The 14705-nt window shown below is 32.3% G+C and overlaps 2 protein-coding genes across 2 annotated transcripts; one reads left to right on the top strand and one right to left on the bottom strand.

Moving 5' to 3' along the window:
* On the top strand, window positions 1–1349 carry LOC100792215 (EG45-like domain containing protein 2). Its single transcript, XM_041016318.1, has 3 exons — window positions 1–211; window positions 576–855; window positions 1083–1349. The coding sequence occupies exons 1-3, from the start codon at window positions 106–108 to the stop codon at window positions 1087–1089; spliced, it is 393 nt and encodes a 130-aa protein (XP_040872252.1). The 5' UTR covers window positions 1–105; the 3' UTR covers window positions 1090–1349.
* An 11102-nt stretch (window positions 1350–12451) lies between these two features.
* LOC100797117 (probable sugar phosphate/phosphate translocator At5g25400) lies at window positions 12452–14015 on the bottom strand. The gene is made up of 2 exons (XM_006581298.4): window positions 12813–14015; window positions 12452–12605 (listed from the first exon to the last, which is right to left on the bottom strand). The coding sequence occupies exon 1, from the start codon at window positions 13933–13935 to the stop codon at window positions 12895–12897; it is 1041 nt and encodes a 346-aa protein (XP_006581361.1). The 5' UTR covers window positions 13936–14015; the 3' UTR covers window positions 12452–12605; window positions 12813–12894.
* Between the last annotated feature and the right edge of the window lie 690 nt (window positions 14016–14705).

Raw genomic sequence — 14705 nt, 5'->3', positions numbered from 1 at the left:
GATGGTTATAAAGTGAGAGCTAGCGCACGGGATGTACCATTAAGCAAAATTAATCCTAGCTTAGCTTGGGTAATCTTGTCCTGATTCCCAAATCATCAATTCATCATGAAGCTCTTCCTCTTTGTAATCTTTTCTAGCCTATTGCTCAAACAATTGAGCCTTGTTGTTGGAGACGTTGGCACTGCTGCTTCTTATGGACCACCGTACATACGTGAGTCAACAATAATTATTCATTTTTAATTCTCTCCAACCTAGATTTTGTTCTTTTTCATCATAAAATTGATGGAAAGTATTTATCAATTACGAGTCTATGACTAATTTTTATCGAAAAAATTAACTAATTATATTTAATGACATCTTTTCTTCTAATAATGTTGTTCTGTACCAAAAAAATGGAATTCAATAACACTTGAATCAATAATTTGCTAATTTATCTCTAATCTAGATGCTCTATAATCAAGTAATATAAATCTAAATTGCATGCATGCGTGGGAAAGTACAATAGCTATAGTGGAAAAATACGACACAAAATTATTGATCAAATGTTATATTCTCTAATGTGTCATGTCTGGCAGCTACTGCTTGTGATGGGAATAGGCCAGGGCAGTTTCCTCCTGGAAATCTATTTGTTGCGGTGAATGAAGGGTTATGGGATAACGGGGCAGCGTGTGGAAGGAGATACAGAATAAGGTGTGTGAGTGGAAACAATAGGCCATGCAAAGGTGGTAGCATCGATGTTAAAGTGGTAGATTCCTGTTCAAGGTCACCATGTCCCAACACCCTCCTCATGTCAAATGATGCATTTGCAGCTATTGCACGCTTCCCTCATGTTAAAATCAATATTGAATATACCCAGTAAGTGACCAAGTGTGTATTTCTTTTTCTTTTTTTTTCACCAAGTAAAATTGATTTTTTGGCACCAATTTTCTACTCAGAATCTTCTTTTACCCAGAGTTCACCTTATCAAATTCAGCCATATTAAAAATGTCTCAGAAATTCTCATTTTATATATAATCTTCTTGATCCTCCAATGTCATCAATCCAAGTATTAATCTATTTAACTAAATGTGTTGTTCATATAGGATATGACTTGCCAGTGATACGTCACAACCAGTGCATATGTACACTACTCATAAACAACATCAAGGAATAAGCTGTGATTTGTTGAAGAGAAGTGCAAAGCAGAATGTGATCCAAAACAGGATGTGGAATTTTTATGTACTTAGATTGAATATTCAATATCATGACGTTAATAAACTGTTGATGTTCGTGCAAGATTTTGCTTCTTGGAGGCAAAGCATCCATCTAATAAAAAGCTATTTACCTTTCAATGATAAATTCTAGAATTACGATCAGTGCCCATGTTACTGAAAAACAATGAATTGAAACAGCATATCTAATGATTTGTGAACAGGATGCGCTCTTGTACATGCACAACACGAATCTAAAACTAGAGAACCAAGCGTAATGAGTCCATCACTAACCTGAAGCTGGCTTCGTTGCCATGATTAATGAACATGATGTTCTTGTCTCTGGTACTAGTATACCATTTTTCTACTAAGCTTTATGTACTTGATCAGTGAACTGAGTAGCGCAGAAAGAATTCAAGAGCAAGGAGGACAAGTGGACAACAGTACTTTATGCATAGTTAAAACCACAAACAAGGCTTTATGTCGTTGTTGAAATAAAATTAACAAGTATGCCACACATAAGATACAAACAACACCGCTAAAATGGGGAAAAAAAGACATGGAGAAAAAGTTGATGCAGTACTAATTGGGGGAAAAAAGATAGAAAGTTAGTTAAGATGATCATTTGGACGCATGTACAAAGAAGGTCATGAGAAGTATCCATGAGAAGTATCAATGAGAATAGTAGATTGTATCAGAGTTTCTTTAATTTCCTTTTAGTTTGCACCTTAATTCAGCCTATAGTCCTTTGTGTTGTCCGATTTTTAATGAAAATACTAATTATTAGGACTTAAAGCACAAAAAGAGAGATGAAAATAATTCACCCTAAGCTAATCCATTTGGTGGGAGAATCACATGATTTAATATCACATCAAATAATTTATTCTACTTAAGGTGTGACTCTACTCATTTATTTTATTTTAAGTGGATTGAGATGAAAATAAAAGAGAAATAAGGAAAAGAAAATACATATTAAAAAAAGTGATAAATGTGATAGATAATAAAAAGAGTTCCTTAAAAAAAGAAAAGATAAATGTCTAGGTTAACTCTTCTCCAATATCATTCTTTCTTTAATTCATGATAATGTGTTTAAGTGCGTTACAAATTTGCTTTAATTACTGAACTGAGTAGTGTAGAAAGAATTCAAGCGCAATGAAGTTTCCATATGTATGGAAAAGCAAATGATCTGGCTAGATGAAGTATTAACTGATATATGCATGCATGCCATGTGTATAGTTAAATTGATTAAAGGTTTGTACAAATAATACAATGTTTCTGGGTTAAATCATGCCAATACTAACACATTTTACAGAAATGAAAAAATGTTTCTTTGTCAGAATTTCAGAAATCAATTATCTTGTGCTAAGTGGATTGACATGGGAACACATTGAATATTTTTACATTTCCTCTGCTTGGCTTGTTTAATTCGTATGTTCCAATATCATCACCAAATTTGATTCAGTCAGCTTTAGGAGGTAACACTAACAGAGAAGATTAATCACGATGTACAATGGATTTAGATCATTAATTAATATACGATTAGTCAACCAAGATAAGTCTTAGACTTCTCCACTGAGTCAATCCCATTTTTGGCAAAGGTCTCGCCCAATTGTATTTAGTGTGAGTGGAAATTACATAATGGGTAGTCGCAGACTTCAGTTCAACAACCAGTATGGATACATCCACCACTAAGTTTTATATGTTGCAGGCATAAAAATTGTGCATATTAAGCACGCCAAATTAGCATGAGAGGAGAAAGTGGTGGGGAACTCATCACCCAAAAAAGGGCATAGTCACATATTTGAGCAGCTTAGTGCAGTGTAGTACTTAGAATAACCGTATTCTGTAGTTAGTGACGAAGTATTAATTTCCAAGTGGTGCAAGTAAGCACAATGGGATAAGCTCATTACCGTATAAAATTCAAGACCCATATATAATAATTTTCTAAAGTAATGACGGCAAAAAATAATTATGTTCGTAGCATAAGTATGAGACATCAGGCAGGATTATCCTCTTCTCTGCTAATGTTTTATGCATAATGATGTAAGATTCAATTTGCATGATCAAACCAATTCTCACGTTTACATACTGTTCATAAATAAGAAGGGAGTAAATAACCTTATTTAGGGGGAAGTTAATCACCAACAATGCACAGCATAACTAGTAAACAGTTAAATTTGTTAAACATGTTGCATCATTTTTTGTCATGTTATATAAAAATAAAAAAGCTTTGTTGTTGGATGAGATAAAAGCTCATTTAAAGATCTCCATTTAAAAAAAAAAATCAATCATTACATAAACCTATTGCACAAAGTTAAATCCACTAATATATTTATAAGAAAATAATTAATGAAACCTAATTAAAACTGTTTAAAACATCAATAATTTTTTTAAAGCCAAAAGAAATAAAAATATATTAATAACTTCTAGAACTGGTACAAGACTCACTATTTTACCTTCATGAAAACAATTAATACTTAACAACACACACCAGAACAAAAATTGCGTTAACATCTGATGGTGAAAATAAAAGCAATTGATTGCAAACAGCGACAAAAGATGGCCACCAGCTATTTGGATATATTCCACTGTAGAAGCTTCAAAATCCAATTTGACTGCCCCCTGCTTCTTTATTCCATTCAGAAAGGACCGTGAAGTACCTTAATTGAGATCCAATTGTAGAAGATTAGGACAATAGTTAGCAACCGCTGTCAAAGCTAGGTTACCTATTTAGTTAGGCCACTTCCCAAATGACACAATACGAAGTTTTAGTGAACTCTTGCTGCATCCCTCAGCAACTGAAACGAGTCCTGCGTCGGTGCAGTTACGGATCTTGACGAGATGCAAAATTCTAAATTGGAGAATTTAGAAATCGCTCTCAAACCAATATAGCTAATTTTGACACTATCATGGTTATGAGCTCCAAGGGACGAGGAATCGAAGCGAGAAAAAATAGATGAAAGTTATCTTATGAAAACATAAGTGAAAAGGCATTTTGAGGTGGAGACCTTGAGCCAGCGGTGACATAAGAGGGAGCCGCCGGGAACAAACTGGAAAATACAAGCCAAACACCCGTCGGGAATGTACTCAACGGTTACTGTCGCCGCGTCCATTCCGGGCTCAGATACAATGATCATTTGGGCCAATTATAGCATGTCAATAATAATGATCTTTTCTTTTATTCCCTAATTTTGATACATTTTAAATTCAAATAAAATTTTATTTTATCAATAAATATTTTAAAAAATAAGTTTTTAAGAAAATTAATTTTTTTTTTTATAAATTTTTTAGAAATTTTATGATTAAATAAAATTTTAATTTTAATTTAAAATATCTTAGATAAATATTATTTATTTTTTAATTCATAAAAAATATAACTTTAAAAATATTCTTTAGTTTGTAATAATAATAATTATTTATTTATTTATCCTAACCATATATTATAAAGTATAATATTTTGATTATTAATAATTGTTCGTCATTAAAGATCTATAGTTTATTATATATGTAGCCGACCAATGAAATTAGGAATTATATTTTTTTCAATCATAATATTATAATTTATGCAATTATAATATTTTTAAAATAACAATTCTAAAATTTATTTTAATGATTAAAATTTAATTTAAAGAATATATATATATATATATATATATATATATATATATATATATATATAAATGAGATATTATTAAAAGGATTTTATTAATTTCAATTTCATATAACAAAATATTAATTGTGTGATTCTAAATAATATCTCATTTTCTTGATTATATCTTCCATTTATTTATCGCAAATGTTAGACAATTAATTAATAAGTTTACTCATTAATATTTTATAATTAGTAAATTAGTTCATCAGTTTCTCACTAGAGAGTAATATGTCTAATAGTTTCTTGATTTGTTTTATAATAGCTTTTTTATTCTTAGAGATTTGCTTTTTATGAACTAATATTATTCTTTACTTATTACTTTATACTTCTTAAATTACTGAATTAAAAAGAATGGTAAAAGAAAAAGGAAACATTAGTAAAACCAATTAATAATTAGGTTTATAGGATTTTTACTCAAAAAAATAACTTAAGTTACTTGCCAAGATGACAAAAAAAAATTGATGTTCTCTATTTTTTATTTGTTTTGTTTTCTTATGCTAGTTAGTAGTTTTTGTTTTTACATATTTATGTTTCTTTTTTTATTTTTATTGTGCAAGACATTAAAAAATATAATCCTGTTTAATTATATATAATATGATTTGATCCGGTCTTAGTTTGAGAGTAACTTAGTCGTGTTTCCACAAGATTATCTTTAATTTGGAATTTTTTATGATATCTTTTAATTAGGGATTGAGATTATGAAAATGTGATAAAAAAATTAACCTAATTTAAAGTTGAATAATAACTAATTATTAAATAAAACTGATTAAAAAAATTAAAAATAAATACTTATATCAGTTATAAATAATAGATAGATTATTAAAATTAAAATCTTAACACAATAAATTAAATTATCAATTATAACACAATGCTAATTTTTTTGGATTAATAGTAAACTGTTAAATTTAAACATTGCAATTAATTAAATATAGACAAAATCAATTAAAAAATTGTCAAATTAGGCAATAAAAATGTTTTAATTTAGGCATAATGTTGCCAAGTTTGCTCCCTTATATTTAAAATTTTCATTTAATTTAGTCCTCTACTAATATCTCTGTTACATCAAATTGATCATTTTTTTTACACCCGTTAAATTAATAAAAGTATCAATTTAATTCAACAAAGTTAAATATTTAATTAGTAATATTTTAATTAATAATGTATATTATATAAGTATGATTCTCATATGATGCACATATTTATCATTATAATCATGTAAAAGAATCTTTATAATTTATATATTATATTACATTTTGTTATAAAACTTCCATTTTTGTTTAACATAATTAATATTTAGCCTTGTTAGCAATTCTACCCAATTAGCTATACCTTTAATATAAATATTTCTATCCTAATTGATATCCTAAATACTCAATTAATAATTTACTTCAATTTTTTCAAATGAGACCCCTAATTTCAGGATTGCAAAATTTTCATTCCTGACTAAAAATTCCACAAATGGCAACAACCATCATATCATGAGAATTAATTTTGTCATTGCAATGAAAGGGAATTGATTTTGGTCCTTAAAAATTAATATATGTAGATTAATTTGGGTATCATAATTATTTTGGTCGAAATTAACTAATATAGCCGTGTAAATATTTAAATAACCTGAGGATTTTTCCCCCTTCAAGTTTATAGTATCAAATTATATTTTTTTAATTTATTTATTTATTGATATTAAATTTGAATTCAAATTATATTTTACATAATATAGTTATGGTAGATTTTACATATTTTATATTATCCCATGCAATACATGTTTTTACATCATTTTAGATACTTGTAGATTTTTTGTGTTTTTACATGTAGATTTTTTTATATTTTATATATTATAAACTATAAATATTTAATATAAATTTTTTACCATAGTTACCCCAAGTATTAATTTTTTTTTATTACTATAGCATTAGATACAATTATTTAATTTTGCTTCTCAGAATAATCAAATAAAAAAACTTTAAGCAATTAATGAATATTATTTGTTAATTTATTTTAATTAAACTAATTAATCAGTCATAGTTACCTTAATTGTGTAAAAGTTAAACCATCATATTAGTCTTATTATTCAAATCAAAATATTTAATTTTTAATTTTTAATTTTTTTCATTAAAATGTCTTATGTTTTGCTAATTAATTTGTTGCTAAATAAGATATTAAGATTTTTGTATTGATAATCCAATAAAAGATCTTTTGTTTTTAAATTATTTATTTATTTTAGAATATTTTCTTTAAGGCAATTCCAATGTTTTTCGTTTTTCTCCGACTTTTAGCCAAATCAAAAGTAATTTATATAAATGATTGAAAATATTAAAATGAGAAACTGAAAAAAAAAATGGACAAAAGAGAAACTTGCACAAAAAAAACAAAAAAAAAATAAAACAAATACAAAAGTAGTATGGACACTGTGTTTCTAATATACAAAAATGGCATCATAAACCAACATTAAAATTCATTCTCCCAAAAGTTATTATGCATTGAGACATATAATATATAGGATTCAAATCACAGTGAAACTCATTACACACTATAGCATGGGGTTTTGGCGTAATCTTCACATTTTTTTTTTGTCTGGTCGAGGGTGTTGTAAAGGTGAGTGTCAACACAATTGAGATGTTTTTTTCCTTTTCACGGCTGTTTCTCACCTTTACAAGAAAATTTACACACAGCAAACCTAAAGCCCCCTCGTATGAGATCAATTCACAAGACTTGCACACTCACCTTTCCACTGCATCAACCAAATTTAGTGTAGATAATGCAATCATGTTTCAATAAAAAAATTATGTAAATAATATATGTTAATCATTATAAATCATCACAAATATATATGTTTTATAAATTAGTTAATTAATTAATTAATTAATTAAATCATCATTAAATTAGTCTAATGAGTCTAACAATTAGTGATTCTAATTGGCAATAAATAATTATAAAATTTATTTTAAAATAATTAATTATTATTACAATCAATATAATTATTATATTTCCATTATGATGTCAAGAATGTAATCTGTCAAATTTTTAAAATGTTTTGTAATTATAATTATAATTAAATTTTTGTAATTATCATTCCCTTTATTCGATTTTCTGGAACTCAAAAACGAATTTCAAGATTTAGTATTTCTCCCCCATCATCATCACATCCAAACAGTTTGGGCCTATAACACTTACAAAAATTTCTAAATGGCAGCAACAAGAAGATAATTGAACAACTTAAATTGCTGGATGGTGCAGGTCATATTGAGGACCTTTGTATGATTTACGTACTTTTTTTATCTTTTTCTTTTTTAAAAAAAAGTTAGTGTAGAATCTACGAAGGAAGTGTATGCATCCCAACTAAGTTGACACCCATACAAATCCACCAAAAGATCACACCAAACAACATTAAAGGTAAAAGAAAAAAGATGAACAAATTGGAGGGACTAGGCCAAAACCCAATCAAGAAATTATCAGAATATGTAATTGGAAAGCATTGTCCTATTACCAAGGAATTCACCCCTAAACTTGTGATATGATCCCACCAATCAACACCATAGTTAGCTAAAAGGTCAGCACAAGAGTTCTCCTCTCTAAAGATATGAGAGTAAACCAAAACTATATCTTTACAAAAAAAATAGACAATTTTCCGAGCGTTGACGGAGCTCCTAGGGCACTACAGAGGGTTTCCTGAAAGCTTGAGTCACTAAGTTGGAGTCACATTCAATCGAAAGATTATTCCAGTTGCGAGCAAGAGCAGCCTCTATAGCCAAAATAACTACAAAAGTCTAAGCAAAAAACACATTTTGAATGTCAATGTAAGAAGAGGAACAACCAATCAAATCCTCGTTGTGATCTCTAAAAATGCCGCCACTACCAACATGCCTAGGATTGCTCTTGGCTGAAGCTTCAGTATTGCACTTGATGATATTGAGCACAAGAGGAACCAATCAACCTGCTTAATCAACTGTGGGTTGGGGGTGGATGGGAACCGAGAAGGATTTAAGGATAGAGAATTCTTCAACCGAATGCTTTAGCTTGGCTGTTGAAGAAGAACCTACTAGGTGGGTGGCAATAGAGATGGAAATGATAGTCTCATTGAAGGAAGCAGCTCTGTTATTAGGATTTACGTACTTGTTGAAAACACAACTTCTCAAAACAACAAAGTCTGCTTCCATGTGTATTATCAATTTATGACAAAGATTTTTGTTTTTTAATAGACCAATGTTTTAAAAACAACTTTAAAAAAATATCTTTTTCCAACTTTTAAAACCCAAAATTTGGAAAACACTTGAAAACTTATTTTAGTTTTGCTTTTCAATTGTCTGAACTCAAATACATATCCCATCTACTCTATGCATTTACTACAATAGAATCCTCACCCTTTCTTCCATCACAAAATCCTTACCTCGCCCTGCATTCCGCACCCTCCTCACCCAATTTTCTAAGTCCTTCTCGTGTAACCTCTCCTAACACACTGCCCTTGGTCAGAGCTCATAGATGATGGCACCACATTCTCTCAATCTCCCTCCCTCCCTCTCTCTCTCTCTCTCTCTGATTACTCAACCTCAGTTCTTAATCCTTTGGTATACATGGCTTAGTCAAATCTTTATAAACATAAAAATTGTAACTTTCAGCATTGTATAAGAAAATAGAATAACTGAAATCACCAACATTATTATCGACATATTTACAAGAGAAATAAAGGTAATAAACACAGAAAGTGAGGAGATTGAAACATAGAGCCCATTTGAAAGGAAGATGGCTACTTACTAACGTTCACAAACACCGTGTAAGGAGAAAAGGCGCATAGGTTGTGTGACTTGTGATGTTGACCAAGGGAAATGACAATTTTTGGCTAGTAGTGTGTGATAAAGTAAATAGAGAATTTTCGGACGAAGAATGGTCTTGGTTCGTCTAAGATCAAGTGACAAAATCGCTTGCAATAGAGAATTGATTTCATCACATTTAAACTTTATTTTGTAGCTGACTCGTCAAATTCTTTAACATATACTAACGCTAGGCGGTGAAATTTCAGTGGTAGGGTAATCACTGCTCTATTATACGTTACTCTCAGCTCACATGATCAGAATGAGGTAATGGGAAAAGTATAACATACTCTCATGGAGCATAGTGCTATCATATATATTCAAAATTCAAGATGAATTAAGAAAAAGGAGACTATTCAAATCCATGATAATGTCCAAGTCTTAATCACCTTTGGAATGTATTTAGGAGGGCCACTGAGTAATATATAAAAACATAGCAATACCAACTAGTGATGCAAAATCAGAAACGGGACAAATCATCTTTTAGTAATTCTAATATTCATGTCGTCTTGTTAATTGTTCTTTTCTTCATTGAGCTTTCACATAGAGCCTGCCTGAGCAGCAAAAATGGAGAAACGGGACAACCTAATTAAAAATGCATGATGGTAGAGGCAATATTTTTTCTCGAGTAAAAGAAAGATGGACCGTTTTAATTTTTAATGCAATGGAATTTGTCCTTATCAAAAAGGCTAAAATTGAATATAGCTGGCAAGAAATGGTGACAGAATTTGTAGCAGGAGCTAGAGAAAAAGAAGAGCAATAATGCAAACGAATTGGAGCCAAGAAGAACAAAAATTCGATGTTACAGCAATGTGGTGCAAGACAAGCACCGATCGATGGGCCTTGATGAGAGCAAGAACTGTTCCGATATGTATACTTCATAGGGGTGAATTGGGTGTTCAAAAACGTTTTGGTCGCAAGTTTTTGACAAAGGAAAGTTACAAACTAATTGAAGCTACTTGAGTAAAAGAACAAGGAGGACAATGTTCACGGGTCAAAGTGTGTGAACGAGATCAAAGATTATAATAGCACATGTCTAAAATGTAAAGATATGAGAGCTAGGAGAAAGACAAGGAGAGTTTATTTTAGTCCACGAGTAGGTCCGTAGCAGTTATTACAAGCAAACTAGAACATGATTACAGAATCATATAGTAAAGAAGAGAAACAGAACCCAGAGAAGGAATATTTGTGCTACCTTGTACTCTCCCAACTTTATCAGCCAAGATAAACAAAAGAGGAAAAGCGCAATTTCCAGGGACTCTTAGTGTGTGCTTGCTTGTGCATTTTCTTACGCACGTCTACCTTTGATTTCACTTCAAAAACGTAAAAGCTATGTATGCCTTACTGCTTTAGAATGGAAGCGTACAAGGTAGCATAGAAGGGAAACCAAGCACACGATTGTATGTACACGATTTCTATTGATAATTTTTTTAAGGAAAGATACATGGATACATGCATACACCCAATTGATACATTTCATTTCTTCCCATTTCTCTTTATCCAAATTAAATATACTTGAGAGTCAGATTGACGATCACATTTCCATTAGGTCGGCATTCATTAAGTTGAAGCTAAAGTTATTTCTCTGTTTACCAAAAACCATTAATTCTTTTTTCCTTGTTGAATACCAAACAATGAACAACTGTTGGAAACGCAGGAGAGTCATGCTAAGCTTAACTTTAGGCTAAACTAAATAAGAAATTGCGCTTTTCCTCTTTTGTTTATCTTGGCTCTTAAGTTCACAAATTAATGAAATTATGTCAACATCAAGCATTGCATTAATAAAATATTTTATGCTTAATACGTAACTTCATAAAAATAATTTATTCACACCTGGATTTTTATAATTCAGTTCACTTGTCCTATTAGTCGGTGACCATCACGGTACATACAGAATCTTGTGGTGCACCTAACCTAACCAAAGCTAATGCCACCATCTTATAGTTGATCATGGCCCATGATCACTGACTTTAGAGATAATCACGCCCGATACTAGCAGCTCAGTGTGTTTGTAAATGAAATGGTGCAAGCGTACATGGGTAGTTGGATACCAATGAAACGAATTCAATGATGGGAAATGTGTTTTCTTTCCATATATGGTAATGCAGTGTTAATGGCTACCACCAACCGCTGTCTAGCAATTAAAATTCCCTCTTCTGGGATAATGAATGAGCGAAAGTGTTGGCAATTAGCAAACCAAAGAAAGGGCGGGAATTTTTTAATATATGGATGGATCCGAGAGGTGCAACAGATAAGAGTGTAAAAACAATCAGACAGGTGCAGCGCAAACTGCCGTTAAAGGCAGACATCAGTTGGAACACTATTCACTGAAGAAAAGTATGTAACCTTTTTCAGTTTCATGGACAAGGAAATATCGTGAACATGCCCATTTCCCCATCTATTCTAAACATGGACGGACCGAGTGCAACATCACAATCGTTAATTCAATTACGCGGTTTGAACTGGTTTTATAGTTTAAATCACACCCAACGTCTTGAATAATTGTTCAAAATTCAAAGACAGATTAATTAAATTTCTCTCTCTCCATAACCCAATGACAGAATTATAATGTATTCATATGGCCACGTTTCCACCGACAGTGTATCTGACCTAGTCACTGGCTTGGATGCGGGGCAAAAAAGATCACCCAGTAACGCTATCTATGGGCCTAGGATTATATACGGAACCATACATTGACCATAACTGCAATAGATCAACAAGTTACAAAACACTCAATATAATTTTAAAACCAACGCAGAACGAACAGTGAACAACCCGCACATCCGACCGAAACAGAGTAATTTGAAACATTAAGATCTCATCAGAACTAAACCATTGTCGGACAGTTATTAGCTTTGAGTGACCTTGAGTTATAAGATAAATCCCAAATTCACGTTACACAGAATTGAAATGTACTATGAATTAATAAGCATGTAAGCTCCATAAATCCAGTTCCTACAATAGCATAACATAAAATTAATTAAACCACCGAGAACGGGAATGAGATAAAAAAATATTAATAACAAAAGGATTCGAGACTCGCTCCAGTAACAGTGTAACACATGACTGTCCTGAAATCTCAAATCCAAATCTACTAATTAACTACCCACCGCAATCATTAGCAACGTGAAGAAGATCTATAAACTAAGGGGGGGAACATACCGAACCGGCAATTCGGCCTCGAAATCCAAAGGTCTTGTTCCTGGTTTTATTTTTTGGTGTGTGAAAATGAAAAAATGAAAAATTAATTCTGCTGGTCGTTCCTCTTGTTGTCATCTCTGTCCTGGAGCAAGCTCCCTTCCTCCTCATCCGGCTGCGCGGTCTTCTTCTGCGCCTCCTTGGCCTTGAGCGCCTGCAACTTGGAGTGATTATAATACGCCACACCGAGAAACGCAAGCCCGTAGCCGAACAAATTAATCGGCGTCACGGTGTCCTTAATAACCGACCACGAGAACGCAATCAGCAACCAATCCTTCACAACCCCAGCCACATTCATGGTCAACGCAGACGTCTTCCCAACCAGAAGAAACACCGCCAGATTCAGCGCGAAGGCGCAGAACGAATTCGTCCCGAAGATGACGAAATCGAAGTGAAAGCTTGAAGTGTCTCTCAAAACAGGATACTCAACAAAGATCCACGGGATAGAGAGAAAGACGAGACAGCAGGGAGCAACGTAGTAGAGGGAAGTGATTGGGTTAAGCGAGATCCCTTTGGAGGTGAGCAAGATTTGGATCATGACGAGACGCGTGGCTTCGAAGGCGACGGCGCCGAGCTGGAGGAGGACACCCCAGGCGTCGAAGCGGGCCTCGCCGTAGGCGGCGACGCCGACGCCGAGGGAGATGGAGAGCATGTTAAACATGGTGTCGTTTTTGTATGATTCTTTACGGAGCAAGACGCCGATGGAGTAGACGGCGACTGGCATGAGGGCTTTGAGCATCTGAATGAAGGAGACGGAGAGGTAGATGTAGGCGGAGTTGGAGAGCCAGAGGGAGAGGGAGTAGAGGGCGCCGATGGGGACGACGGAGGAGAGGTAGACATGGCGGGACATGGAGACGGGCTCGACGATGCGGAGGACACGGACGAGGAGGATGGCGAGGGTGGCGCAGAAGGACATGTGGATCATTGTGAGGGAGATGGGGAAGGGCCAGTTGTACATCTTCTTGTCCAGGATGTACTTGTTGTAGACGATGACGCTGAAGCTCAAGAAAATCCATATGGCCACGTAGCTGTAGGAGAGGACGATCTTCTTCATCACGCCCTCGCTCAAAGATCCTCCTTTTCCCATTCTTGCAGATGCAGATGGACAAGACAACTCCACTCTTTTTTATGCACTCCACTTACGCCTTATTATTATTATTAAATACTACTACACTTTCTCACTTTCCGTTTCCCATTTTTAAATTAAATAACTAAATTTGTCTTTTTTGAACTGTAAGGGATCATAAATTCATTATTCTAACATCAAAATTTCAAATTGCCTCTCAATGGTCAAATATGTCAATTTTTTAATGACATACTGAGTATATGATAAGATGGTAGGTACGTTCTGGTTCAAATAAATTTTCTAATATGTATATACCTCCTCTCTGCTCTTAAATATAATAAATTTTCAATTAATTTAATATTATTATCTCTAAAATATCAAAATAAATATTTTTTTTATTTATTTGAAGTGTTAGTTTTAATAACTCTCTTTTATTCATGAAATGATTAAGCATAAGTTGAAAAAATATTTTTTTTAATTAAATTTGATGTGATTAAATGTGATTAACTAATTTTTTTAATTAAAATAATTCTTTTACATATGAGATTGAAAAGAATATATTGTTTGTGAAAATATAAAATGAAAAAACATGATACGGATAAGGATTTATTTAGTTTTAGTTTTAGTTATACAGAAAGATATGAATCCGGAATTTGTATTTTAGTTTGTTTTTTAAAGAAGGTACAAGTTTGATTTGTCAAGATAAGAAAAAGAAAAAGATTATGGCAATCCTAAACGTAATATATGAATATAGAATTGTTGATATATAGGAATATGATAAATTTGGCTGT

This window comes from Glycine max, chromosome 6 (genome assembly GCF_000004515.6).
Source record: "Glycine max cultivar Williams 82 chromosome 6, Glycine_max_v4.0, whole genome shotgun sequence".
Taxonomy (NCBI): domain Eukaryota; kingdom Viridiplantae; phylum Streptophyta; class Magnoliopsida; order Fabales; family Fabaceae; genus Glycine; species Glycine max.
Note: the sequence above shows the minus strand (reverse complement) of the source record. Positions and strands in the feature narration are given on the sequence as shown.

Bases quoted from the DNA above. Each gene is read 5' to 3' on its own strand.
- LOC100797117 (XM_006581298.4), bottom strand. From the start codon at position 13,935: ATGGGAAAAGGAGGATCTTTGAGCGAGGGCGTGATGAAGAAGATCGTC.
- LOC100792215 (XM_041016318.1), top strand. From the start codon at position 106: ATGAAGCTCTTCCTCTTTGTAATCTTTTCTAGCCTATTGCTCAAACAA. The intron at 212-575 runs GTGAGTCAACAA...CATGTCTGGCAG, and splicing joins TTATGGACCACCGTACATAC to CTACTGCTTGTGATGGGAAT.